Source organism: Epinephelus fuscoguttatus, linkage group LG18 (assembly GCF_011397635.1).
Source record: "Epinephelus fuscoguttatus linkage group LG18, E.fuscoguttatus.final_Chr_v1".
Taxonomy (NCBI): domain Eukaryota; kingdom Metazoa; phylum Chordata; class Actinopteri; order Perciformes; family Serranidae; genus Epinephelus; species Epinephelus fuscoguttatus.
In genome coordinates this window covers 8,451,308-8,478,069 of record NC_064769.1, presented here as the reverse complement: position 1 = coordinate 8,478,069, position 26,762 = coordinate 8,451,308, and the positions used below count along the sequence as shown (strand labels likewise).

The following is a 26,762-nucleotide window of genomic DNA, read 5'->3' as shown; positions in this document are numbered from 1 at the left end:
CTTAGGTTTTTGTTTCAGATTGGTAAATATGTCACTTTTTCCAGAAAGAACAGTCACAGGTCAGTAAATTCACCCAAGTCAGTGACAGAATGAATACAGCAGCACTGAAGTTTTTATGATTTGCTTTTATTTACTGTGATGTTCCTCTGTCAGGCTAAAGGCAGCTGGGGCCAGGAATGTGTTGGCGCTTCTTTGGTGGAGGGCTGCGCACAGACTGCATGGTAGACTGATTTGTAGCTTTGTGATGAATCAGTATTGTGCTAAGTGCTGATTGCAGTAACTTGGTGCACAATGCAACTGGACAATAAATGGTTTGCACACTGAATAGGACCCCGGTGATTGCTGTTTTACTCTGTCATTGTTATCAGTGTATATGCTGCTGGCATGACGCTAATTTTACAAATTTAGGTTTACTTGACTTTTTGAATTAGTATATTATTACTAGGTTTGAAAGTTCTGCTGTGGTAAAATTGTTTATGTTGCTTAATATTACCTCGTAATATTTCCAACACTAGTCAAGGGTGACGAGAGTGGCAGCGGCTAATCCACTTCCTGTGAACGTCAGACTCAAGCTGGGTTTATATATAGTTTTGGCTTGTCATAGTTTCCAACATTGGACTGTGTCACAAAGGAGTGTTCATTAAATGTCTGTCATCTTTTTTCATTATACCTTGTTTTACTTTTAGAATATGAGGTGTTGCTTGGCAGTTTTTCTATGTTTGTCTCTTGTTTGTCTTGCTAATACACAGACTCATCCCTCTTTTATTAATCCTTTATTGCAAAAGCATGTGCAAAAGGAACTGCTTACCTTAAATTTAAGGCACACTGAGTGCATAAAACTGCAAATAACAGTTCTTGTCATTATCATTTAATTGTGTTTCTATGAAATAGATAAGACCGATGGATAATGGCCATCAAAATATATATATGTGTGTGTGTGTGTGTGTGTGTGTGTGTGTGTGTTAGTCAGTGTTAGTCAGTGTATTACCTTCAGTAGATGACAGTTGCACGCCCCCAGTTTGGAAAAGCAGGCAGGAGTTCCACCAGGGAAGCTCAGCTTTACATTGCTATGGACGGGGGTTGATATCAAAACGAATTTTAGCCACCTTAAAAGAGGCTCACTTAAAAAACATCTATATCAGTCCAAGTGGACACTATATTGAGGATTTTTTACCACTCCATTCCTCTCTGACCTTAGCCTGGTGAAACCATCCTAATCTCGCGAGCTCATATTCTGTTTCGCTCCACAGATCAGTCTGGCCATGCAATCACAAAGGCACGTTCTGGCATCGGTTAAAGCTTACTGGGCCAGTCACAGCCGTTTATTACTTTGGGGCGGGCTATTTGAAATCATGTCATCAGAATAGGAGGGACAAGGAGCGAAGTGAATGCATTTCGTAAACAACCAACATGGCTACTGATTTTTAAACTACGATGGTAAATTGTTGAACGAACTGGAATGTACATTTTCTTTAAAAGCAGAGCAAACGTCTGCACTGAAAGTTTTTATTGAAAAAGGATGTGTTTGCTGCCCTTCCTATGGGGTTTGGTAAGAGTTTAATTTACCAGCTGGCTCTGTTTATCGGGAAAAATATGGGACTCAGAGAAAACTAGGGATGCGCCGAAATGAAAATTTGTGGCAAAAGCCGAATAATAATAAACGCTTGGCCGAATACCGAGTACGGAATACCGAATATTGTTGTTTAGTTTTTCATTAGTTTTTGCAGATGAACCCCCTCCAGATTAGTGTTGTCACGGTACCAAAATTGGGACCCACTGTACGATACCAATGAAAATATCATGGTTTTAAGTAATATCACGATACCACAGCGAAAATGAGGCAGATGTGCCTTTTGTCATTTATAAAAAGATAAATCACTTTTCTATAATACATCAATGATATTTCAATGGAATAAATTACTTATTGACTTATTCATACTTCAAAAACAGCATCAATCAGTGATTAGCATAGGGGGGATCAAAATAAAATAAATAAATAAAATAAGAATCAACCAGCCACCCTCCTCCCCTTCATAAGTAAAGAACAGTCCCTAAAGTGCGGTGAGGTTTGTGGGCCGTGAACGGCTCGTTTCTCCTCTGACACATTTCATACCTGTGTTCGGCTGGTTCGGCTGTTCAGGTACTTTTGGGCAGTCATGGCGCCAAGAAGAGAATATTATTGGAACCGACTTCTCCGTCGCCCAGTAAGCCTATGGCTGCCGTATTTGACAGGAATACATTAACGTTACTGTCTGTGTCTGTGACCCCCGTTCAACCCACATTCGGTGGGATTCGCCTTTCGTTTCTGCTGTTGGTTGAAATCTGTAGGCTGCTCGCACAGCGTGCTGAATGATTTAAGCCTATTTTGCTCGCTCAAAACTATTTTTAGTTGCAAATGCGAGTGCAGTGAGGGATGGATCGCCACACTGCCGACATTTTACTCCTCCGGTCACGGCACACTGTTTGATTGCGTTATCAAAACACGCCGCTATTATTCGGCCTTGCTTTTAACTTATTCCACCGAATACCGAATGTGTGGTTTTTTGCAATATTCCGCCAAATATATTCGGTGCATCCCTAGTGAAAACCCAGTGACTGTTGTTGTTTCTCTGCCAATGGCTCTCATGGAGGAGCAGGTCAGTGAAGCGACCAAGCTGGGAATCACAACCATGCAACTTGGATTCCACAGTGAGGAGGAAATCCGCAAAGACGGCAACACTCTTTCCCAGACATCATCACAGCTCATCTCCGCTGCGCGCTGCACTTGCTTGCTGGTCTGTTTACAGTGGCGTGGTGCTAGCCTATGTCACACATGTCATTTACTCTGATTGGTTTTCCATCTTTCCAATTGCGTGAAGGGGCACTTTGAGTGACAGCCGTTGATACCTCCCCTCGGGAATAGAGGAAATGTACAGTCCGTGTCCAGACCCATTCGCGTTTTGCGAATTAGGTCTGGCAATGCCAGGCTACTCTGACTTCGCCATCAGACAGCTCTTTTCTTTGACACTAAATTTTCTCAGTCTTTGTATTACTGCCCCGCCACTGCCATGCACTGTATTACAGCGCAGCACAGAAAGTACCGTTGCAAGATCAGACGTAAAAGAAACTTTGCTTTTGTGAATACCAGTACTTCAAACATGATGCGTGGTTGTGTTTTTCTGGGCTGCTGAAACAAAGAAAAGTCCCGCTCACCACATACATTTTACTGTATTCCATTAATTGACATTGATCTTCACAGCTGTGTGTTGCACTCTATTTGGACATCAACTCTCCTCTCTCTGTTATTCCAGCTTAGTTTGCATCTACAAACAGCTAACATTAATATGTTGATATGGTAAACATAGCCCATGAAATTTTGGTTGTCTTATAATCAGTCAATATACATTAACATGTACTGAGAACCAAAAACTTACTTTGACGTCAACTCTCATCATCATTAGGTTCTTCAGGTCTGGGACGTTTCTTCCAAATAATCTTCGGAAAGTTAAAAAAGGTACGCAAGACATTGGCATTCTGTGGATGGTTGGTGATACAGACAGTATCTGAAGCGCTGGCACCCTCTGATTCAGAAAGATCGTGAAGTTGCATTGCAACCAAGTCCCACTCATGGCAGCAGTAGCTCTGTGGGCCTGTCGGCATCATTTACAGTTCACATGTCTGTGCCACCAGGTAACTTGTGCTCCCCTCTCTCTTGGCCCGTTCAGTCTCCCTCTGCAATAGTTCTTCTTCTCTATTCTGTGGTTTATAAAGGTCTCCTTATGTCTCCACAGTGAACAGCATTTCGTTGTTGCTGTCATGATCACCCATTTTGACTCATTTTTGTCGTGTCTTCTATAAACCGCTGACTGTCTGACCCTAACAGTGCGCGGCAGTGGGGGTGCATTAATAGGGAAGTTTTACAGTCGTAAATATGTAGTGCCAAAGAAAAGGGCTGTCTAAAGTCGAGGTAAAGTGGTAAAAAAATTCTCAATGTAGTGTCCATTTAGACTGATGGATTTTTTATACTGACCATAGATAAGTACCTCATATGACTCCACTTCAGAAATCCAGAACTGACCCTTAAAGCTAGTTTGAGTGTGTAAAATAGTGAAAAAAATGACACTTCACCACCTTTTTTAAAAAAAATGCTGTCATTCAGTGATGTGACAGAGAAAAAAAAGTATCACTACAGGGCTCAACAAAGTCAACGCTGTAAAAAGATTTTTCCCCCCTTCAAACTGCCTCAGTGTATGAATCCAGTAAGACTGTGCTTGAAAGCGTGCATAACTGTTTCATTACTTGATTGTGTGCAGAGACTGAAGTCTGAATTGGCAAATCTTCTTTACTAGAGTCAGGGCATGTCTGCTAGCAGGATTAAGAGAGAGAGAGACAGGCTGATAGACTTGAAGTGCCATAAGACAAGAGGTGAGATTAGAGAGAAACACAATGTTAAGGGAACCAGAAAAGGTATTTCAAATATGTCGCATATTTGACATGGTGGGAGACAAGGTGGACCAACTAGTGTTGCTAGGTAGTGTGTGCAAGCCTCGTGCTGTGGAGGTGTGGTATTACATAATGCTTTATACAAGACAGGTTCCCTTTAAAAAGCCTCAGTTATTTTCAGCATATTTTCCTAGTTTTTGTCATAATGCTGCTTACATATATTAAAATAGAAGCAGTTACTTCACTAAAGAGCCTTCTTGTATCTCTCTATGTGCATGGAGTGCTACACCAAGGAAAAGAGCAGTTACAGCACACCCTTTCAGCGAAGAAGTCAAACTGCACTCACACATCTTTTAACAATTATCACTCAATTCTGTACCACTAGAAGTGACAGTGAAGTGAGAAGTCAAGATGATACAACTTGGAAATGCTCACACATAAACCAGTGTTGTTTCTACCTATATTTAGCACATTGCGAAATTATTTTACAGTTACTGTCACTATCATGGAGGAGTTTTGATTTTACACATCTTGAACCTCTCACATCAGTCTCTCTGATATGTTTATTTGTGCTCATACACTACTCACTATTTGTAAGGTGAAATTCATGGGAACTATTGAACGCTTCCCACACACTGCTTGTAAATAAAACCAAGTTTGATGTAAATTTGACATTAAAAAAAAAGTATGTAGATCGGTAGATCAAAGTATGTCATCATTGCATCAAAACCATGATATACTAAAGTTTCATGTCATGAAAAACTGGACTTCTGGAGATACGCCCGTCACATTGCAATCTGTCTGATATTTTACAGAGTAAATACTTTGTGTGCTTTGGGGTTTCGACTGATTGCATAGACTTGTCCCCACAAATTAAAGGGACTTTCAGCCTCAACAAGGTGGCAACATTTTCATTAAAATCAATCTAACATTGTGGCAAAAATACCACTGTCCTCATTCTGAACATGACACATCTCCCAGTTTGTTCTTCACACTACACTACACTACACTTCAGGCATTGCATGTGTGCTCTTCAAAAAGCATTTACTTAGTATGCATGTTGGTATGTGGCTGGATAGCGATAAACAGTTAATTGCACGCCAGGAAACTGTGGTTATTTGTGTAGGTGTTTGATGGTCTGTTCCTTACAGGGTTAATTGTCAGGCTGTAGCAACAGTCTCTTCATTGGCTGTCGCTCAGCTTTTGCACTGCACCTTCCACCCTGCAGGAGGAGACATTGCCTGCCCCTTTTAAACTCCCTACAGCTCATCATTCATTGACTTGTGCTGTAACATGCTTGTACTATGTTGGAAATGTGGGAAATGAAAAATCTATGCTTTTTGTATGATGTTGAACATCTGAATGATGCTTTAGTTTATCAGATGCACCCTTTTTCATAATGCTACATTACAAACGGTCAACATTTGTTTCATAATGTGTGATATAGTTTGTATTATGATGCACTTAATGCTCAATAATGTGCTGTCATGTGTGGAATGGTGTGATGTACATTCCCTGGGTTATTAGTTTTTACTGGCATGCCTCGGCTAGACCTTTTTCAGGCAAGAAGAAATGGTATAACCTGAAAATGCTGGTTACTTGAGTAGACCCTCTAAATATATCCAAAGTGAATGCTATCTTTAGTGTGTCGGTGGTGCCCCACGCCTGTCCTGCCCACAGTCTGCAGTTCATTCGGTTCAGACATACCGATTCGGTTGGGGAGATTGTCCCCCCTACACCACAGCAGTACCAGTGGCAGCTGCATTGACTTCCTCGACCTGCGGTTGACTAACTGACTACTGACTGGCTGAGGCCTTTTGGGATATCATGAGAAGGTCTGCCAAACATGCAGGCTTGTAGAGACACGTCCAAGGGGCCCCTGCCTCCTTACTCTCCCTTACATGTTGCCACAGAAACCAACTTCCATAGGACAGTGTGCTGTGTTGCCCCTCGGCAGTTTTGAACAGAGAAAGACAGCAGTAACACATTGTTTTAATGCTAACAACCCACCAGAGTTTCAGCTACAGTTGTGGAAAATATATTAATCTCATGCACCATTCATCAGCTTTGAAAGATATGGTAAAATCAGCTATACTAGTTTGCTCAGCAGCAGCAAATGCTGTCTATTTATCACCAGCATTATTGTCATTGCATAAATGAACTTAGTAAATGTTTCTAAGTTACTTGCATGTATATTTGTACATGTTTCCATGGTTATTGGCTCTACCCACTAGGGTTATGTTGACCGCTTGATCTCGGGCCAAAGCATCTCAAAAATCATCACTGATATCTTGAAACATTTCTGCCATATTTTGTCTGCTACTTGATACAATTCCATTGGTGCTGAAACTATCACGTCGTTGACAGTACCCAGAAGCAACTCTATCTCAAGGCTGACCTGTGTCACTCGTAGGCCAGCCATAGACAGAGTAAATGAGTAAAGCTTTGGATCACTTTGAAGGGTCTTGTTGTTGTACGGTTATCACCAAGTTACTGAAGACATGCAGAACAGATGACTTGAGACCTTTTGTTGAATATGTTGCATATATTTAAAACCTCTTATACAGACTTACGTTTGTCAGAAATGTCACCTTAGTAATAAAATTAGCCTTGGGATGTTTTCATAGATATGAAGGCTGGGTGCGTGGGTGGGTTTGAATTTATTTTCAGGTTGTGAATTGAGTTTCTCAGAAAAAGGTTGGCTGGAGAATGGCAGCCGTGTTAGATATCTTGTCTGGGAGAAAGGTTACACTTCCAAGGTGTGCGATGGCAGCACTGCATGTCTCGATCTCTATTTAAAGAAACTCTGGTGTTCCATCTCAGAGTTCACTGCTTCTGAGAAAACCCCCCTCCCGCTTTGCAGTTCCAATAATGTCTTCCAGATGACTAGTTGTCCTACATGGAGTTTTGTGTGTTCTGTGGTTAGAAGGACTTTGGTAATCCAGTTTCTTCACACGCAACATGCCAGCCTGTGTGCTGCACTGGCCAAAGAGGATGTGGATTTGGATGAAGTGGTTCATTATTTGCTTGATTGAACACTCTGTGGTGGAAGAGGGTAGTTCCTAGGTAATGACTAGTACACATGCATCAGTGGGACCAGTAGATGCCTGATTTGAAAAAAAGTAATAATTTTTAAGGTAGAAAGAAAGAAAAATATGGTTACTAGAAAGAGTTCCATTCATAGTTTCTGAACATTTTGAAACTGCAGACCCTGTGTTTAACAGTTGAGCCTTTCAGAAAAGTGCCCTTTCAAAATACGCCTTTGCAAATCCAAATAAAATCCCTGCCAACCCCTTCAACCTTTCATGTCCACACCTGGGTGCAAAGTTCTAAAGGAAAAATGAGGAAAAAACTCAGGCCTGGCTTACCTCATATCACAGGGTATTTGCTTAGTTACCTGGTCCATCAAACCCTAACTTGAGTGCTCAGCACCTCCTGTTCTTGAATCAGTCTGTTGTGAATATGCACCTTTTAGTGTTGAAGGCAGTCCTTTGGTCTCATACCTGCTTCCTTTTTGAAGTTCAGAGTCGTTTGTAATGCATCTAATCAACCTTTGCTGGTTCAGATGAATGGCAGCCCTCATCCCATTTAATGTCACAAGAACCTTCATCACAACTTATGATGACAAGCAGACCATTTAATTTCTGTATGGGCCACATTTACTTGTTAGTTTCTGGGCTTTGGTTCTTTTCCCTGAATTTGCTGATATGAGATGGAAGTAGCCTAATCTGTAGGGTTGAGCCAAATACTGTGTTCAATTTGGTTTAGTCTTGTGATCAAAAATGATCTGAAGCTCAATTCTGAGGCATTTCTGTAATTTATTTTTCTAATAAATAATGCAGCAACTACTTATCAGCCTTTATCAATTTCAGGCTTAAAATACAACTTTTGGTCAGGGCCCACCCTCTTTAGATTTAAATCACAGTTTAAACCCTGGTCATTTAAAGTACAGATACAGATGCAGGTCATTTAGTTGACCGAACAGATACAGATAATGCTCTACTCGCTCATCCCTACTAAACTGTGTATAAAATAAACCCAGTCATTGTCACCATTCACATTCAGAAAGAAATAGGCCAAGTGAAATCCCCTTAGAGCGACTGTGTTTCTAAACAGAAGGATGAGACAATAGATTCTCTCACTCATGATTATGTCACCATTCAGACAAAGCACTTCTGTTTCACGCTAGATTAAGATATTTTGCATTTTACATATGAGAGAAAAATGGTTCTTAGGTGTGGAGACAGGACTAGTATTTCCTTTTGCATTGCTTGCATTTCTTTTGAGGCGCTAAAGCTCTTTGATCATTATTCACAGTCATCCATCAAAGGAACGCTTTAACATATACTTTGATAACCATACAGCTTTGTATTTTTAACTGCTAATTAGAGCTGAACTGAATTGAAAAAAACAATTGGCAATTATTTTGATATTTTTTCAAGTAAAAATAACAAACTTTGCATTTGCTAGGACTCTCTACGTTTCTTTCTCTTGTCTGAAAATAAACTCATATCTTTGAGGGTTTTGAGTGTTCAAGTTTTAGAATATATATATATATATATATTTATTTATTTAATTTTCTGATATTTTATTTAAAATAAGTAAATAAATCAATCAATTAAACAGTCAAGAAAATAACAGTAGGTATTATTGGTAATTAAAATAATTTTTAGTTGCAGCCTGACTGGTTTGTCAAAACATTGCCTTTGCTGTGCCCATACTTGTTACACTTAATGTGGGTCAAATGCACTGCTCTCTAATTCAAGGTCATTTAGTTCAGGTGGGAGAACCTGTTATGACTGCATTCTTTGACAGCAGAACAATTGTGTGGTGCTGACAGAAATATTAATTTGATTTACACTGATCATATGTTTCCCTGATATTTTTATCTCAATTCCTTTGAGCTAATTCCATGGTGTAATCAAGATTTTCAGTTCATTCACACATGGTATGTTGGTTACCTAATGTCTACAGGCAACATATTCATCATGTGGCAGAAAAAGCATCACAAGACAAAGCATTAACACAGTGAATAATTAATAGGACACATATACTGCTTCTTTGAAATCACCTTGATTGACATTCTGTTGTTATCGCCTCCAGGCTTCTGTTTGCTGGACCTGACGGAGCAGTTTTCCCTTCCAGAGACCAGTCCACCCATGCTTGCCAGACTGCTGGAAGCTATTGAGAGGAAAGGTGAGCTTGACCAAGGAAACTTCAAGTCTTTCATCTTGACATGCAGCTGCACTTGAGTTTTCAGTTTGCCTGTTAACACTGATAGTCTTTTGTTAACCGCATTTGACTGTGCATATGTGACCTGTTACACAGAACCACATGAATCGAATGGTGTTAGTTTACTCAGTCAATAAATGTAATGATTTATGTTTCACTGATCACTTGCAGGTCTGGATAACCCAACTTTATATCGAACATTTACAGCTGGTGGTGGACTTGAAGTCAGACAGTATTTTGATTGTGGTAAGCAGCTTTTTTTTATCAGCCTATGTGAGGCCAGTGGATTTCAAACTGTTGAAAAAAAAAAAATAAATAAATAAAAAAATGACTGACGCAAGTGGAAGTGACTACTGGAGATAAATGTGTGAGGTGACCAAAAAAGATCTGCGCACATATGCAGTGTGTTAAAAAGAACAGAGTACCATGGTGTCTGAAGGGTTTTTTGCATCTGTGGTTGTATCTACATATGCATGATGTAGTATTGCAGATTGTACATGAGCCTGCAAAAGACTGAACTTTGCAGGAAGGAGTTTTAGTATTAAAGCATGCATCTGCTGTTTTGCACTTCAGACCCTCCCTCACCAGACCTGGATCAGGTGGAACTTCCTGTCCTGTGTGATGGTCTGCGCAGGTACCTGCAGGATCTTCCCCAGCCCATCATCCCCACCCCATTATATGCTCAGATGGTCCACACTGCCAAAGGTGAGAGCACATAGCATCAACGATCTGTTCTTCACTGTACAGAAAACCAACTGCTGACGTAATGTACCCTCTGCTATTGAACATTCAGTACTTTGATCACAAAACCACAAGAACATGTCAGTTCCCTTTGGCCCTTCACTAAGACATTTTTATTGTTCAAGTCCTCTTTTGAGTGTTCAGTTCAGATCCTTTTATTTTGTTTATCACATTATGTCACAGGTCCAATCAAGTCCAATAGAAGGGGAAAAAAGAAAAAAAAAAGAACTTAACCCTCCCCCATACCAGACCTGCACATGACCAGACATCCATAAAAAAAGAAAACAAATAACACAAATGTATTGAAGTCATAGAGAAACTGGTTAAATTGTCATGCTATCAGCCTCCAGAATTTGTGTATTTTGTCACTTTCTGTTAACCTAGTTTCTGTCTGTCTTGCTTTCCTTGCAAGCACAGACAAACTTCTCACACCACACGCCATTCTGTAGTGCTGCATTCTCTTGCTGTCACATGGCCAGAAACAGGATATCTGTGGTTAATAGGAACTAAAACAAGCCTGAAAGTTTATCTCTAGCATCTCTAAGCAGCCAATCACCTGCCAGTGTACCTTACGCTCATTGTCAACCACACAGTCTCTCTGTGGTTTCATAACCTAACTGCACATGACGCTTTTTTTTCCATCTCTTCATCGTTTTAAAGAAACATCTTTCATTTTATGCTCCTCTTAGACTCAGGCAGGATCAGTTTTTCACATCTGTCTTACTGACCTCGCAGCTATTCTCATCTGTTTCAACAGAGGTGGTGAACCCTGAGGAATGTGCCCAGCTGCTACGTCGCATCGCCAGCACCCAGAGCTTGCCTCCCCAATACTGGCTAACTCTCCACTGCCTGCTTAGGCATTTCTCTAGAGTGTGCCAAAACAGCTCCAAGAACCTGCTCAGTGCCAGAGCCCTGGGCGAGATCTTCAGTCCCGTGTTCTTCAGACAACAGGCCACCAGGTGAGTCTCAGAGCAGCTGGAGTCATGTCAAAGATAGACACTCGGGCATCAGACAGACAAGTGTGCAGGCTCAGTCATGCAACACCGAGACACTCAGACTCTCAAACATGCACCCACTCAGACTCGCACATCTACACACTGTGAGAGTGCAGGCTGTCATGCACTCATGGGTTTTAGCTGTACACGGATATAGGTTGGAGCTTTTCTACTTACCAGCTGTGCTGCACAATTAAAGTAGCTAAGCCTGAATTACCATCAGATTGAAACCAGCGCAAAGCAAAGCAGACCAGCAGAGACTTTCACCTGGGCTGCAAAACACAAACTTCATTTAACTGTTTTTTTTTTCTTCTTCACCCTCCCACAGTTGTGAACCCAGCTTGGAAGCTCACATCAAGATCATTGAGGTTCTGGTGACCAGTGAATGGAGTGAAAGTCAGTCAGCTCCAGGTAGTTACCCACTTCATTTTTGGCTTCCACCATCCACAAAGTTTTAAATGCAGTTGGTCTGCTGCTCTTTGTTGCTCTCCAAGATTGTTTAGCATTGCACTGCATGCTGTTTGGTATGTAGCATTGGTTTTGTATGGTCTGCACAGACTTAAACACTGCAGAACATGAACTGAACACCCTCAGACCTGACTTATTAATAGGTTTAAGAAAGGTGTTGAGACTTGCAACTGCTGCACTTGTAGAGGGCCACGGGGTACACTATGGACATAAAATACTGACATTTTAGGGCAAGTTGAGACTACTTTATTATGTATTGGTCAGTGGATACAAGTGTTGGAACTGACACATAACTTCTGATGATCTTTGTTGTGAAGCAGTGGAACTGTTAAAATTAAGCCACACTGGTCCTGAAGCCTTAGCTGCACAGGATGTCAGTTTCTGTTTTTTAAGCCTGCAAATGGACTCATTAGAAATAAATACAGCTTTCTGTTTTTCCCATGGCACAAGGTTTCCATACAGAGGACAACTAATTGTGATTGTTGTGTGTGTGGTTTTTGAATTTAAACTGACCCTGATGAACGTGATTGCTCATAAATTTTCATTTCACGTATGACCTTGTAGGTGTGAAAACAAAAAAAGTTGATACAATCTGTGACATTCTGGTTTTCCTCTCAGGACAGATTTTTTTTTTTTTTCACAGATGTTGTTTTAAGTGGGTAAAATGTCAAACACTGAAGTGCACAGAGTCAGTTTTCATGACTGGTGCAGTGGTGGTCTGCATAGAAGAACCTAGTCTGGTGGTGTGTGTGAGAGCACTGCATTGCGTGGCACAGTTATGTTTTTACAGTGCTAGTTAAAAGCACTTTCGTTGGCTGGCCCAGAGGCCCGAGACTGGCTGTGGCTGTTTAAACATTTTATTACCTGTTAGGTCTATTTATAATGTTCCTGTGCATGGGCCACTCTCAGCTGTCAGTAATTTGCACCTGCGGGAGCACTTTGGCACTGGGATGGATGGATGGATGGATGGATGGATGGATGGATGGATGGATGGATGGATTAAAGGGCGGCCAGGCAGGCGGGCAAGACACAAACCCCGAAACAGTTTTTTTTTTTTTTTTTTTTTCTTAGTTCTTTTTACATGCATATATAAACACAGGACCCACTCAGACATTGGACAAAGTTTAGGTGTGCCAAACTGGTTTCAGTCACCTGTCTCATACAGATAACAACAGGGTCAGAAGAACAGAGAGGAAGAATAACCTGCTTTGTAAACACGTATAGTCTATACATATGTGTCTTGAATGACCCGTGCGTGTGTGCATGTGCCTGTATGCCTCCTCCCAGTTACTGCGTGCCTATTTTAAGTAAGCGACAAAAGGCCCACTTAGATTTGGTTGGCTGGAAAGTCGGCCTGCTCCACAGAGCACTTCTTGTTAACTGAGGGCTGCTTCCAGTTTCTAGGGCCACTCTCCTCCCCTCCCCTCCCCTCCGTCCTACCTCCGCCTGGATCTCCACATGTCCTCCCTGCCTCAAAGTGCCCAGCTCAGCAAATATTTGAAACTTTGCAAGTTAATCATAAGACTGAACTCCCCCTGCCTCCTCCTTTACAAACAGAGAGAGAGAGAGAGAGGGGGGGAGTGGGAGGGGTGGGGGGTGACCCAAAGAGACAGAGAGAGCAAGAGACACACACGCAGCTGGCACGAGTGGCTGCTTTCAGAACAGGCAGCACTAACACCAGAACAGCCACTGCTAATCATTAACTATCTGCCTCCATGTGAGCAGGCCTCAGCCTCACAGAGCTCAGAGAGAGAGAGAGAGAGAGAGAGAGAAAGAGAGAGAGACTCAGCCTTTTACCTCACTCACAGCAGGAACTCAGTCAGTCAGCTAGACAGTCGCATGCTGCACCTGCTTCACGTCGAGCGGATTACCTGGATTTCATTAAGGAGCACATAAAGCCATTACCCTTGTTAAGAATTAAAAAAAGAAGCCACTCTCAGCTTTTCTCAGTGGCCTAAACTATGAAATGGAGCTTTACTGGAGGACTTGAAAGTAACTCTGTTGGATTTAATTTACCTTTTGGAACTAAAAGAGAAGCTACAAAGAAGACGTTGATTCAACAAAACATGCACAACTTGCAACGTAAGTTTGATATCATGCTTCTTTTTTTAAAATGTGTCATACAAAAGTGGAGCAGTGGGTTTCTACTGCTTCTGCCTTCAGGCTTTAATGAAAAGGGCCGCATGGGAAGAATAAGACACAAATACCACAGCTTAAGAAAAGACAAGTACAAGAATAATAGGTTTTTGTTGTCATTAAGCCCCCAGTCATAGCTGTCAGTGAACACTTTTGCCTTGGGCTGCTCCTCATGCTGTATAGTTATAAACTACTCTCACAGACTGCATATAAAACTCTGCATTGCTCTCAGGCAAGACAATGAATCTTAACAGTTGATTCAAGATTTTCAATTTGGACTTAATACTCAAATACTTAAAACATTTGCAACAGGTAGTGTATGGTCTCAGCAGAGAAGGGCAAGTTTATTTTAAACCAAATAATTATTTAAAATCCTACTGACAATACTTTTCCAGGATTTTATTAGAATTCAAGAAAGGGACAGTTAGGTTACAGATTTTTATTTTATTATTTTCAAACAAACTGATATGTAGTTAATGTACTCAGTTACTCCTCAAGTTAAGCACACAGAGACCCAACAACTGTTCCTCGGTTGAAACTAGACGGACTGCGTTCCACTGAAGTCCTTATACCTTACCAAGAACTAGGTCTATTTTAATTTCACTTAGGAAATCGAGGGAGTTATCTCTGTCATGCCGAGTGTCACGCTGTGGGATTACAGGCGTATTTTGGAGCTCTGGGTGCTGCTGACCGGGCCAAGCATTATAATTTAGCTGCGTACGTGCTGCTGCAGCAGAGCTGGCTTTGTCTGAGTGCCAGCAGTGGGCCGGACTAAACCTCCGCACGACACATGCAGAGAGGAGGGGCTGAGCAACCTGCAGGAGAGCGAGCAGCAAAGCTCGACAGAGAGGGAGAGGATGACAGAGGAAATGCATGGAAACAGGCTGCGGGTCCTTTTTTTCTGCCAGTGAGAGATGCTGCACATTTGCTTTTAAGATGGATGCACAGTAGGATGTATCGCTGGATGCAGCAGAGAGGTTTTTTTCCATTTAGCTGCAGTGTTGTAAAGAATTGAAACAGGGAGGTAAAAGGTAATGGGCTTTCAGAATGACCTCATCACTCTCAGGAAATGAAAGAAGCAGGAGTGGTTGGTGACAGACCCCCCCATGTGATTGGCTGTGGTAAGTGATGTAACACGTTACTGAGCAGGCTGCTCTTAATGGCTTTTCAAATGGATGTTTAGGTAGTTGTATAAAAATCACTTTATTGTGCCACTGCAGAGATATTTTGCCACCAGTCACATATATAAGCTATCTTTTTGTAGAATCTGTCTGTAGATCCGTTGCCAAGCTACTGTTAAGACTGGATTGTCCACATGAGTAGGTTTAAGAATTAGAATTTTCTAGTGATCTGTGATGTGAATGTGAAATGTGATAACATCGGTCGTCAAACGTGCTGAGAGGTGCAGCGGAAGCCATGAGCTGTGGTTGAGTTGGTAGGCTGTATTTTGCACAGATTGTAAAGCTTTGCATTTTCTGCCATGTCACAATTGTAGCTGCCTAGCAAGTGAACAGTGCTTGTGGTTTCATTGAGCTGAGTCCTGCAAGGTCCATTGTGGCAGAACGGGTGTTAATGCAGGGGGAGTGAACAAAGGCAGTGCAGATATGGGTTAAAAATAGCCTGCTACCGTTTAGCTCTGCTACAGCTAGCCTCACTGTGAAACTACCAGCTTGTGAGCAGCCTCCACAGATTGAAGGTGTCTTTTTTTTTTAAATCCACAGCAGCAGTTAGAATGTTCACTTGATAACCTAAATGACTATGGACACAATGCAAATCTGACTTTTATTGCTGTCTTAAAGCCGCAGTAGGAAAAGGAGATTTAATGGTCTGATTGTGAACACTGAGTCAGTGATAATTATCAGATTGTGGCTGTTTGCTGGGGCAAAAAAACCTATGGTTATCTGGGTGTTTGCATTAGGTTTCAGATTCATCATAACATGTACTAAACGCCTTAACCTGCTTCCCTGGTGAAAGAAAAAGATAATCCTCATGGTGTAACAGTATTCATGTTGGGCAGATTCTGCATTAAAAAATATATAAGGCCACACTGATGTTTTTGCAGCTAGGAATATATATAGAAATCTCCCCCTTTTTTTTTTGAATGAAATTCATTCTCCCTGACTCAGGATTCATTTCTCCTCCCACTGCCTCGCTGTTACCGCCTCTCTGCTGGAGAGGGGTAGCGATTTTTTTTCATCCCTATTCGATCAATGGAAAAAAAGATGAGTGAGAGAGTCACAGAACTTGTGTGTGATTCCCTGCACTGAATTCAGTGTAGTGGATCTCAAATTTGGTATCCAGTTGTATTTTCTGCTGCTTAAAAGAAGGGCAAATAAATGTTTTGCAATGCAAAGCAAGAGCCCCATTGACTGTGTCGTAACAAGCCAGAAAATCAATCATTCAATTCAAGGAAAGAACCCGTTTAATGTCGCGTGAGCACACACAGTCTCCATTTCAGCACATGTACTTCAATTCTCTGTTCCCTTCCTCTTGTCCCCACAGCTCTACCTCCAAAGCCACCCAAGCCCACATCTGTGACTAACAACGGTATGAACAACAACATGGCGCTACAAGACGCAGAATGGTACTGGGGAGACATCTCAAGAGAGGAGGTCAATGAGAAACTGAGGGACACTGCAGACGGTACATTTTTGGTGCGAGACGCCTCTACGAAAATGCACGGAGACTACACACTGACTCTGAGGTTTGTTTGAAATTTTTTTCTTTTATCAACCATCTTTTTATGATTTTCGGGACTGTTAGTTTAACCGGTTTTGCCGCCTTTTTTTGTTTTGTCTACAGGAAAGGTGGAAACAACAAACTTATCAAGATATTCCATCGAGATGGGAAGTACGGCTTCTCAGACCCACTGACCTTCAGCTCTGTTGTTGAGCTCATCAACCACTATCGCAACGAGTCACTGGCTCAGTACAACCCTAAGCTAGACGTCAAGCTGCTGTATCCGGTCTCCAAACACCAGCAGGTAAGATGTCAGCTGGTGGTCTAAACTAGCACATTTATAAATGCTTCTGCTAAAGCAATTTAACTGCAACTTTTTTGTCTCGGCTATGAATCTTTTCTCAGGATCAGGTGGTGAAAGAAGACAACATTGAAGCTGTGGGGAGGAAGCTTTGTGAGTACCACCAGCAGTACCAGGAGAAGAACAAAGAGTACGACCGTCTGTATGAAGAATACACCAGAACATCACAAGTGAGTACCAGTCAAATTATGCTCAAGAACCTTACTACAATATTTGTACGACATACACTCAATACTGTGCTTCTGCTTCCAGGAAATCCAAATGAAGAGGACGGCTATCGAGGCTTTTAATGAAACTATAAAGATATTTGAGGAGCAATGCCAAACACAAGAGCGGTACAGCAAGGAGTATATTGAGAAATTCAGGCGAGAAGGCAACGACAAGGAGATCCAGAGGTGAGAATAAGCCACGCTTTAAAAAAAAACAGCAGTAGCAGATAATACAAGTTTAATTATGTTTAAATTAAATGTTGTTATTGCTTTCAGGATTATGGGAAACTACGAGAAGTTGAAGTCCCGGATCAGTGAAATTGTCGACAGCAAGCGCCGACTGGAGGAAGATCTGAAGAAACAGGCGGCAGACTACAGAGAGATCGACAAGAGGATGAACAGCATCAAGCCCGACCTCATCCAGCTCCGCAAGACCAGAGACCAGTATCTCATGTAAGTATAGCACTCCAGCGTCAGCGCCATGACTGCTTCTGAAACATTTCTCTGGAGAAAATCAAATTGGATCTGCCCTGGTTTCTAATGTTTTCTCACTTGTAGGTGGTTGACCCAGAAGGGAGTCAGACAGAAGAAACTCAACGAGTGGCTCGGAATCAAAAACGAGAACACAGAAGAGTGAGTATCCATTTTCATTACGCTAAGACAACACTAAAATGCAGATGCTTTTTGCCTCACAGCTTACATCTGTGTGCGTTACTTTTTTCCACTAGTCAATATTCTATGGTGGACGATGATGAAGACCTTCCTCATCATGACGAGCGGTCCTGGAAGCTGGGCAACATTAATCGGTTACAGGCGGAGGCTCTCCTCCAGGGCAAGAGAGATGGAACATTCCTGGTTCGAGACAGCAGCAAAGCAGGATGCTACGCCTGCAGCGTTGTGTATGTATTATGTTGTGCTTTTTTTCAGACAGCTGTTAAAGGATAGGTTCATTAACAACAGTCGAGTGCCCACATGAACATTGAAACAGGATTTGTTCGTTCCTGCCTAACGCACTTTTAATGTTAAAAACATTCCAGACCTATTCTGAAGGTAAAATGAGGCCTTAGCAGTCCTGAAACTTTACTCTTAAAAAGACTTGTACCTTTGGAAGATATCAACTAGATTTGACGTTGAAATTGTCGGAAGTTTTGCACACATTTTTGCACGAAACATTGACTTACTTACACTCAAAGCAAGCAAAGTCTGTTTCAGTGAACCTCTGGGCACCTGGCTGTTGTTTTATTGCTTAAATCAAGATAATTACAGTGAGCAGTTTAGTCAATGAAGAAGCAAGTGGTCAGAAAGAGCACTTTTATTACCTGCAGACACAGAGCAGACTGTGACGGTTCTCCTCTCTTCACAGTGTGGACGGTGAGGTGAAGCACTGCGTCATCAACAAGACCCCCTCAGGTTATGGCTTCGCCGAGCCGTACAACCTGTACAGCTCATTAAAAGAACTCGTACTTCACTACCAGCACACATCTTTGGTCCAGCACAATGACTCTCTGAATGTGACGCTAGCATACCCGGTCTATGCCCAGCAGAGACGGTGAGGACCTGGATGTTTCCACACGGACACAAAGAAAAGGCCTCATGGGGAGTTGGAGATACATGTCCTGGGACTCCATGATTTAAAAAAGAAAGAGGCTCTGTTTGCTGAACTTAGACTTGAAATCGGAGGAAAAGACGCAATAAAGCCTGAACATTTTCAGTGACTTTACCCAACCACGAGCCTGAGCCTGAGGCGAGTCTGAATGTAGATTTATTTCTCTTTTGCTTTTTGTGGGAGCACAGAATCAAGCGGAAACTGCTGAACTCTCCCACAGTGGAGGACATTGAGGCCTTTTCCTAATGGTGCTTGTTCTTTTTCAAAGCTTTACCAGCCGGGAATGTCGAATCGAAACAGATGAACTCTTCAAATGGAACTGTATTCACCGGCCACAACTTTGTTTTTCCACTTTTTGTTTTTTTTCCTTTCATGTCATCTTTGTGTGTATGTATGTCTGTATTCCTGCACAAGTGTTTCTGTGTATGTGGCTGTGAGTGAGTGTGTGTGATTGTCCATGTGACCAAAACTCATAGAATCAGGAAAATGTGTGACGTTATGGGGAGGGGGGGGTGTGGGGTGGGGTGGGGGGCTGTGTAACACATTTGCTTGTGTTAACTGTTGAGTAGCAGACCATGGATCAGCTGATAAATGTAGCAAAATGGCACTTTTTAAACAAAGTTTAATTTTTTTGAAAAGACTCCTATGGACTTTTATGAGAAGAGCAGAAGATGAGATGTCTGCATCCTGCCTTCTAACTGTTGAGCATTACAGTGCAGACGCAAACTTGATCTTTACTGTGGGAAGGTGAAACTATGAATGGACTTACTATTTCATGTACATATGTGAAAATGTGCAAAGTCATGAATCAAAGTGCACCATACCAAAAAGGATCAGTTCCTGTTTAGTTATATTCTGATCTGCTATGCAATCATTTCTCCATTATTTCTTCAGAATTGTGTTTCATTCTGTTGCAACCCACAATATAAGCTTGTTTTATTGCTTGAAAAGTATCTTTTCCTGTGTAAATATCCAAGAGGATATTTTGTGTCAAAATGCCAAGATACAGTAAAAAAAACTGCTTATGATTTGTAAAAGATAATAATAGCAACATACACTTTATTATAAATGACTTTAACAACTGGTATAAAGATGGAAAAGATGAGTATTTTATTAGTCTTTTTTTTTGCTTCAAACTAATGTTCTTCTCAGGCAGAGCCTTTTGAGTATTTGAGCTGCTTCAGTCACAAGTACTATTTCTTACAGAGCTACATGCAGTTCTTTGTTGAGATGGACAAAGAAAGCACTCAGAGAATGGGATGATGGGATTGTACAACCCTTACCTAACCATCACCATGAAAACAACAGTATAGATTTATTTTGTTATAAAATATATATGTTCCCACATGAGAATATATCAAAGCAGACAGGTGTTTTCAACTGATGGATATTGTTATTAAAAGATCAATATACATTGTCCACTTAGTATTTTTCTGTATCAGAAAATCACTGTGTTTACATGGGTGGATCGGCTCATTTCAGATAGTCTTTAATTTCATATTTCAAAAAGGACAACATGTGCCAGTGGAATCCTTGACATAAAAATAAATAAATAGATGAATAAATAAAAGCCACAGCTCAACTACATTTTTATTCCCCCATCTTTATTCTAGCTTTTAAAAGTCCAAGTGATCGGTACGAGTGTAAGCCCAGTGGACTGGTATTAATTTTCAGAAAATATTTTTAAATGAAGCCACCAGAACTACCAATTTATCACCATTGTGACATCTAACCAATGTGAAAAGTTCAAAATTTAATCACCCAGATGACTAAATGTCTGCCATTGATGATAATATATATTTTACAATCATAGATGAACCTGCCATAAAAAGTATTTAGATGTAATGTTTTTATTTCCACCCCAAAATGTACTCACGCTCAGCACAGCTGTCAAGTTAAACTGTTAAATATATCTTTGTGTAACAAATTAGTTGTGAAGAAAAACTCAACCTGATGTAATTTTGATTATTACTTTTTAAATTTGACTCTTAATTCTCTCCAACTTCTCTTTGTGGAAAAAGCTGAACAGACTTAGCAACTGCAAAGCCTCCACTTGTGTCACTTCCTGTCTAAAAGAAATGTGGACAATAAATGATGCATTTGATATCATTGGACATGAAGAAATTTGTCGGCATGGAAACATTTAATATGTTTTATTTTCTTGCATATTATTCCCCCCTCATGGCAGAACTGTTTGTACAGCTTGACCAAGCTACTAAAATGTGTTTTAGATGTATTTGACCAGATTACTCATCCACGATTAAATTTTTAGCACATTGATAGTAACTGTCATTTATTCTAGTTTTTATTGGTTCTTTCAAAGCCTTTGTCATGGCAACCAGATCTGTCATATGACATTTATTTTACTAGATCTTATTTACCTCCCCAACAGCTGCTGGAAAGACCTATTTGTTTCTATATGTCTAAAAATGTGTTCTTTTTTTTAATAGATCTCAGACAACATGCACCATTATTTTCTTTGCCCCGATCCTGGGTTGTTTGATAACTTTAGGTGTCTTTTTTATTTGAAGCTCATCTTTTTGTGGGTGTCCCAGACATGATGATTGGATTGAGATTTACCAGTGTTCCCCAGTTTTGCTTCAAATCTGTATTGGGCTTTGTTAAAAAGGAAATAAAACACTTCTTTTTAAGAAAAAAGTCTTGTTTTAGTGTTGTTATTGAAGCTAATGCAACTGTTGGACGGATAACTGCTCGTCTTTGACACTGATATTCCACAGATGATGAATCCTGATGCCTTTGCTGATCCCGACTTTTTCTCTAGCACCACAACAAGATTGACAGTAGCTTTTAAGCAGTTAATGATTTGATTCACCATTGACTCATCTGCAGATTATTTTCTTGATGGTTTTTTGTTTGTATTCGAGGAAATCCTGAAAAATGCCTGTTATAATTTTTGAGAGCCCAAGCTTAGAGCCTCATGACAGTATGGTATGTCATATAGATGTCACTGAAAAAGTCATAGATCAGTATAAAATGCCATAAATATCATAGTATAGTTTGTTATGAAAAATGTCATAGTATAGCATGTCACTGAAACTGTCATAAAAATCTTATAGTATAATATGCCATGAAAAAGGTCAAACTACACTGAACAAAAATATAAACGCAACACTTTTGTTTTTGCTCCCATTTTTCATGAGCTGAACTCAAAGATCCAAAACATTTTCTATACACACAAAAGACCATTTCCCTCAAATATTGTTCACAAATCTGTCTAAATCTGTGTTAGTGAGCACTTCTCCTTTTCCGAGATAATCCATCCCACCTCATAGGTGTGGCATATCAAGATGCTGATTAGACAGCATGATTATTGCACAGGTGTGCCTTAGGCTGGCCACAATAAAAGGCCACTCTGAAATGTGCAGTTTTATCACACAGCACAATGCCACAGATGTCGCAAGTTTTGAGGGAGCGTGCAATTGGCATGCCGACTGCAGGAATGTCCACCAGAGCTGTTGCCCATGAATTGAATGTTCATTTCTCTACCATAAGCCGTCTCCAAAGGCGTTTCAGACAATTTGGCAGTACATCCAACCAGCCTCACAACCGCAGACCACGTGTAACCACACCAGCCCAGGACCTCCACATCCAGCATGTTCACCTCCAAGATCGTCTGAGACCAGCCACCCCGACAGCTGCTGCAACAATCGGTTTGCATAACCAAAGAATTTCTGCACAAACTGTCAGAAACCGTCTCAGGGAAGCTCATCTGCATGCTCGTCGTCCTCATCGGAGTCTCGACCTGACTGCAGTTCGTCGTCGTAACCGACTTGAATGGGCAAATGCTCACATTCGATGGCATCTGGCACGCTGGAGAGGTGTTCTCTTCACGGATGAATCCCGGTTTTTACTGTTCAGGGCAGATGGCAGACAGTGTGTGAGGCGTCGTGTGGGTGAGCGGTTTGCTGATGTCAACGTTGTGGATCGAGTGGCCCATGGTGGCGGTGGGGTTATGGTATGGGCAGGCGTATGTTATGGACAACGAACACAGAGTGCATTTTTATTGATGGCATTTTGAATGCACAGAGATATCGTGAGAGATCCTGAGGCCCATTGTTGTGCCATTCATCCACGACCATCACCTCATGTTGCAGCATGATAATGCACGGCCCCATGTTGCAAGGATCTGTACACAATTCCTGGAAGCTGAAAACATCCCAGTTCTTGCATGGCCAGCATACTCACCGGACATGTCACCCACTGAGCATGTTTGGGATGCTCTGGATCGGCGTATACGACAGCATGTTCCAGTTCCTGCCAATATCCAGCAACCGGCAGCCATTGAAGAGGAGTGGACCAACATTCCACAGGCCACAATCAACAACCTGATCAACTCTATGCAAAGGAGATGTGTTGCATTGCGTGAGGCAAATGGTGGTCACACCAGATACTGACTGGTTTTCTGACCCCCCCCCCCCCCAATAAAGCAAAACTGCACATTTCAGAGTGGCCTTTTATAGTGGCCAGCCTAAGGCACACCTGTGCAATATTCATGCTGTCTAATCAGCATCTTGATATGCCACACCTGTGAGGTGGGATGGATTATCTCGGCAAAGGAGAAGTGCTCACTAACACAGATTTAGACGGATTTGTGAACAATATTTGTGAGAAATGGTCTTTTGTGTATATAGAAAAAGTTTTAGATCTTTGACTTCAGCTCATGAAAAATGGGAGCAAAAACAAAAGTGTTACGTTAATATTTTTGTTTAGTGTATATAGTATTTCCCAAAAATGTCATTATACAATATATAATCTGAAAAATTAGATTAAAAAATGAAGCCATAGTATAGTGTGGTATAAAAATGTAATGAGAACAATATATCATAAAAATAACAAAGTATACAGTGTGTGACAAAAAGCGCCATGAAAAGTAGTAGTACAGTATGTCATAAAAAATGTCCATAAAAATTTCATAAAAATATTAAAATCAACATACCAAAAAATGTCAGAGTGAAGTATGTCATAAAAAAAGCCTAAAATATGTCATGGTATGCTATGTTATGACAATGCCCTGAAAGGTTTATAGTATAGCATTTCATAAAGAATATGTGATAGTATAGTATGTCACAACAAACTAGAACACTGATGTTCCATTCTTTAACTTATCACCTAAAACTACATTTTATTTGAATTTTTATGTTCAGTTGTGTTGGGATGCAAGTAATTTACTTCTTGAACATTTTCCTGTTAAGTGAAATACATACACTTTTTTCATAGTTACAATCAAAATATCTGTACAGTAACGTGCTGTAATCAAGAGATTTTGCCTTGCAAAACACAATTTTAATTTATTAACTCTGCTTTACCTGTTCTCTAAATTGCTTGTGCACAAAATTGACTGCATTTGTAGTAATTCTTTGCATTAGAGGAGCCTTTATAAGACTGAAAGCTTTGCAGTCAAAATGGAGGCTCTGCTGCTGTTATTTATGAGACACACGCACACCAACCTGTCTGTGAGTTTGAGTGTCAGTGGTCGTTGCTAGACTAGACATAAAAAAAACAACAATTTATCCTAATAAAGCCCAGAGTCTCATGAGTCGTTTCAAGCTTGAGTCAATTCTCTAGGTCAAAGTATTGCAATTACGGAAAAAGGAATGATTTTAGCTCTTTTAAAGTTGTTTTTCGATGATCTCCAATCACTATCAATGGGAAATTTTACGCAGTTTTTTTTTGCAATTTTTATAAAAACGGCTTGGCGAATCTTTGAGCAAGATCCAACTTTCTCTAATTTTCTACATGTTTTGGTGCATTTTTTGCCGGTGTGTATGCAACACTGTGGGAGGAGTGGCGTGCCAAAATTTGTACCGAAGAAGATGACTAAATGTGAGCAATTATAAATAGCTGCCTTGCTGTTGCACAGCAGGGACCAAAATACCTTTAATTTTAATTTGAAACAACACTGCAGAATTTAGTTTATATTTATTGGTGTTTAGTAGAATGATATTTTTGGTAGATCTGCTGAACTGAATACTCTTCTTCAAAGAAGAAGACGTCTAAATGAAGGGGTGTTAGATCTTCGTCTCCTGGAGACCTCGACCCTCCCAAGATCCAGAGGGAGCACGAATGAAGGGGTGAGAGACCTTTGTCTCATGGAGACACCAACCCTTCAACCATGAAGGAGCATGGACGAAGGGGTGAGAGCCCTTTGTCTCTTGCAGACACCAACCTTTATAACATCATGAAGGCTTGATTCTGAAACTCAGAGCTCACATGTGACCTCAGCGCCTCTGTAATGATTCACACCCACACAGGGTTTACAGCCCGCGACTCTGCACTAGCCCATTAGACCTAAAGAAGCCTCTTGGATGAGAGGTGAAACATCCTCAAGAAACTTAAGCAAGTCCAGTTGCCTACTATAAAGCAGCGGCAGTCCTTTAAAACGTCGCCCTGCATCTTGACAAAAAAAACTGACAGTGAAAGGGGCGCCAGAATCAAGTGCTACAGGAGCATGTGTACGAGCACCAGCCAATCTGCAGCTGCTATATTTAAATGATTATTTAGTTTTGCTGCACGCTTCACAGTGATGAAAAATAAACAAGCAAAACTATTTTATTGTGTCATTGCATTGATTCATATTTGTGAGTGTGTGTTGTATTCATCTTTTACCATGTGAGCGGCTTTTTAAAATGAATCAGCGGTCAAAGGGGATTGGCCAACCTGCAGTTCTGGAGAAAACGTGTTCTACATCTTCAATGTTGTCATAGAAAGTCTCCCACTTCTTTGTCCAGCTTTGTGAAAATACCATTTGTACTATGATACAAGCAACAGAGATCAGAAAAGGAAAGGAAGGAATCCCCGTAAATCAATCACAAGCTTCCTCTGCCCATAGCTTAACAGATTACATGTAACATTATTATTTTTCTTACTCATCACTGGTTTGAGTCACTGTGTCTCCCAACAGAACAGTCAGATTGAATTTCAGCCTGTATACTTTTTTTTTCTCAGCACAACATTGTTGTGTTGAACAGCAGAAATGTTGCTGTAGTGAGAAGTTGAGATGGTGTTTAGGCAGGTTACGTTACATCGTGTTTTATCTTGTGACGTTAGTGTTTACACGCTCCATGTGCTCTGTCTGTTGACCTTATTTTCTCCAAAAATCTAAATATTTCCACACTTCTGATTTATCCCTGAGTAAATGATGTTATCCCCATTGTCTTTCTCTTGGCTGCTTGCTGCTGTTTGACGGTGACACAGAACACATACGCTTTCAAAATAAAAACATATGCTAAAGCTATTTTGCATCGATGATATTAGATCACTGATCATTGATTCGATGTATTGATCCAGACTGATGGATCGTTACACCCCGAATAGCTTCATGCTAGTGTCAGGAAAACATGTTATCTTGGTTGCTGATAATAATTTCTCCCCAATTTCAGTTCATATTCCTTTTATTGGGCTTTTATTAGTGAGTACAGAGTGCTGCTATTCCCCCTACAATCATTCTCCAGCTCTGATGATGGTGCAGAGACAGAGATGGCTCAGATACAGAAGACCTGTAAACGTTGACTAATTAGAGCAGACCAGGATTTTTTGGGAGGGGGGCTTAAAGACACAGGTGCTAAAACAGGGTGTTTCAGACGGAGGGTGAATACAGGTGTTCTCGCAAAGATAGTGTGAGGAAAGTAGAAAGAAGTATTTTTTGACCATTAAGGCCCCTATCACATAGGAAGTTTTTATTTTATTCTTAATTGAATGCCACTGCATTCAATTAAGAATAAAATTAAAAATAAAAGAAGAAGGCAGTACATTGAAGAAAAAAAAACGCTTGCTGCATCTTTACATTGTTGCCAGGCAACCTCCTCTGCTGTGTTCTTAATCTACCTGTTTTTTTGTTTGTTTGTTTTTTCACAGTAATTAGTAGCTAGTTCCTAAAAGACAGGCAGAGGGTA

General features: G+C 40.8%; 1 protein-coding gene across 3 annotated transcripts in view; it reads left to right on the top strand.

Moving 5' to 3' along the window:
• The window catches only part of pik3r1 (phosphoinositide-3-kinase, regulatory subunit 1 (alpha)), a 30,630-nt gene extending 9,123 nt beyond the window's left edge, over positions 1–21,507 (top strand). The window contains exons 3-15 of one of the 3 annotated variants that reach the window (XM_049603468.1): positions 9,526–9,618; positions 9,826–9,900; positions 10,228–10,359; positions 11,153–11,354; positions 11,719–11,801; positions 16,497–16,698; positions 16,797–16,977; positions 17,079–17,204; positions 17,287–17,429; positions 17,520–17,696; positions 17,802–17,876; positions 17,972–18,142; positions 18,607–21,507. In XM_049603468.1, coding sequence (XP_049459425.1) covers positions 9,526–9,618; positions 9,826–9,900; positions 10,228–10,359; positions 11,153–11,354; positions 11,719–11,801; positions 16,497–16,698; positions 16,797–16,977; positions 17,079–17,204; positions 17,287–17,429; positions 17,520–17,696; positions 17,802–17,876; positions 17,972–18,142; positions 18,607–18,796 — 1,850 coding nt within the window. In that variant the 3' untranslated portion in view covers positions 18,797–21,507. Of the gene's footprint in view, positions 1–9,525; positions 9,619–9,825; positions 9,901–10,227; positions 10,360–11,152; positions 11,355–11,718; positions 11,802–13,501; positions 13,941–14,040; positions 15,116–16,496; positions 16,699–16,796; positions 16,978–17,078; positions 17,205–17,286; positions 17,430–17,519; positions 17,697–17,801; positions 17,877–17,971; positions 18,143–18,606 lie in introns of those variants that run through there. The other 2 variants (XM_049603469.1, XM_049603470.1) reach the window with 2 other exon arrangements.
• Positions 21,508–26,762: the final 5,255 nt, after the last annotated feature.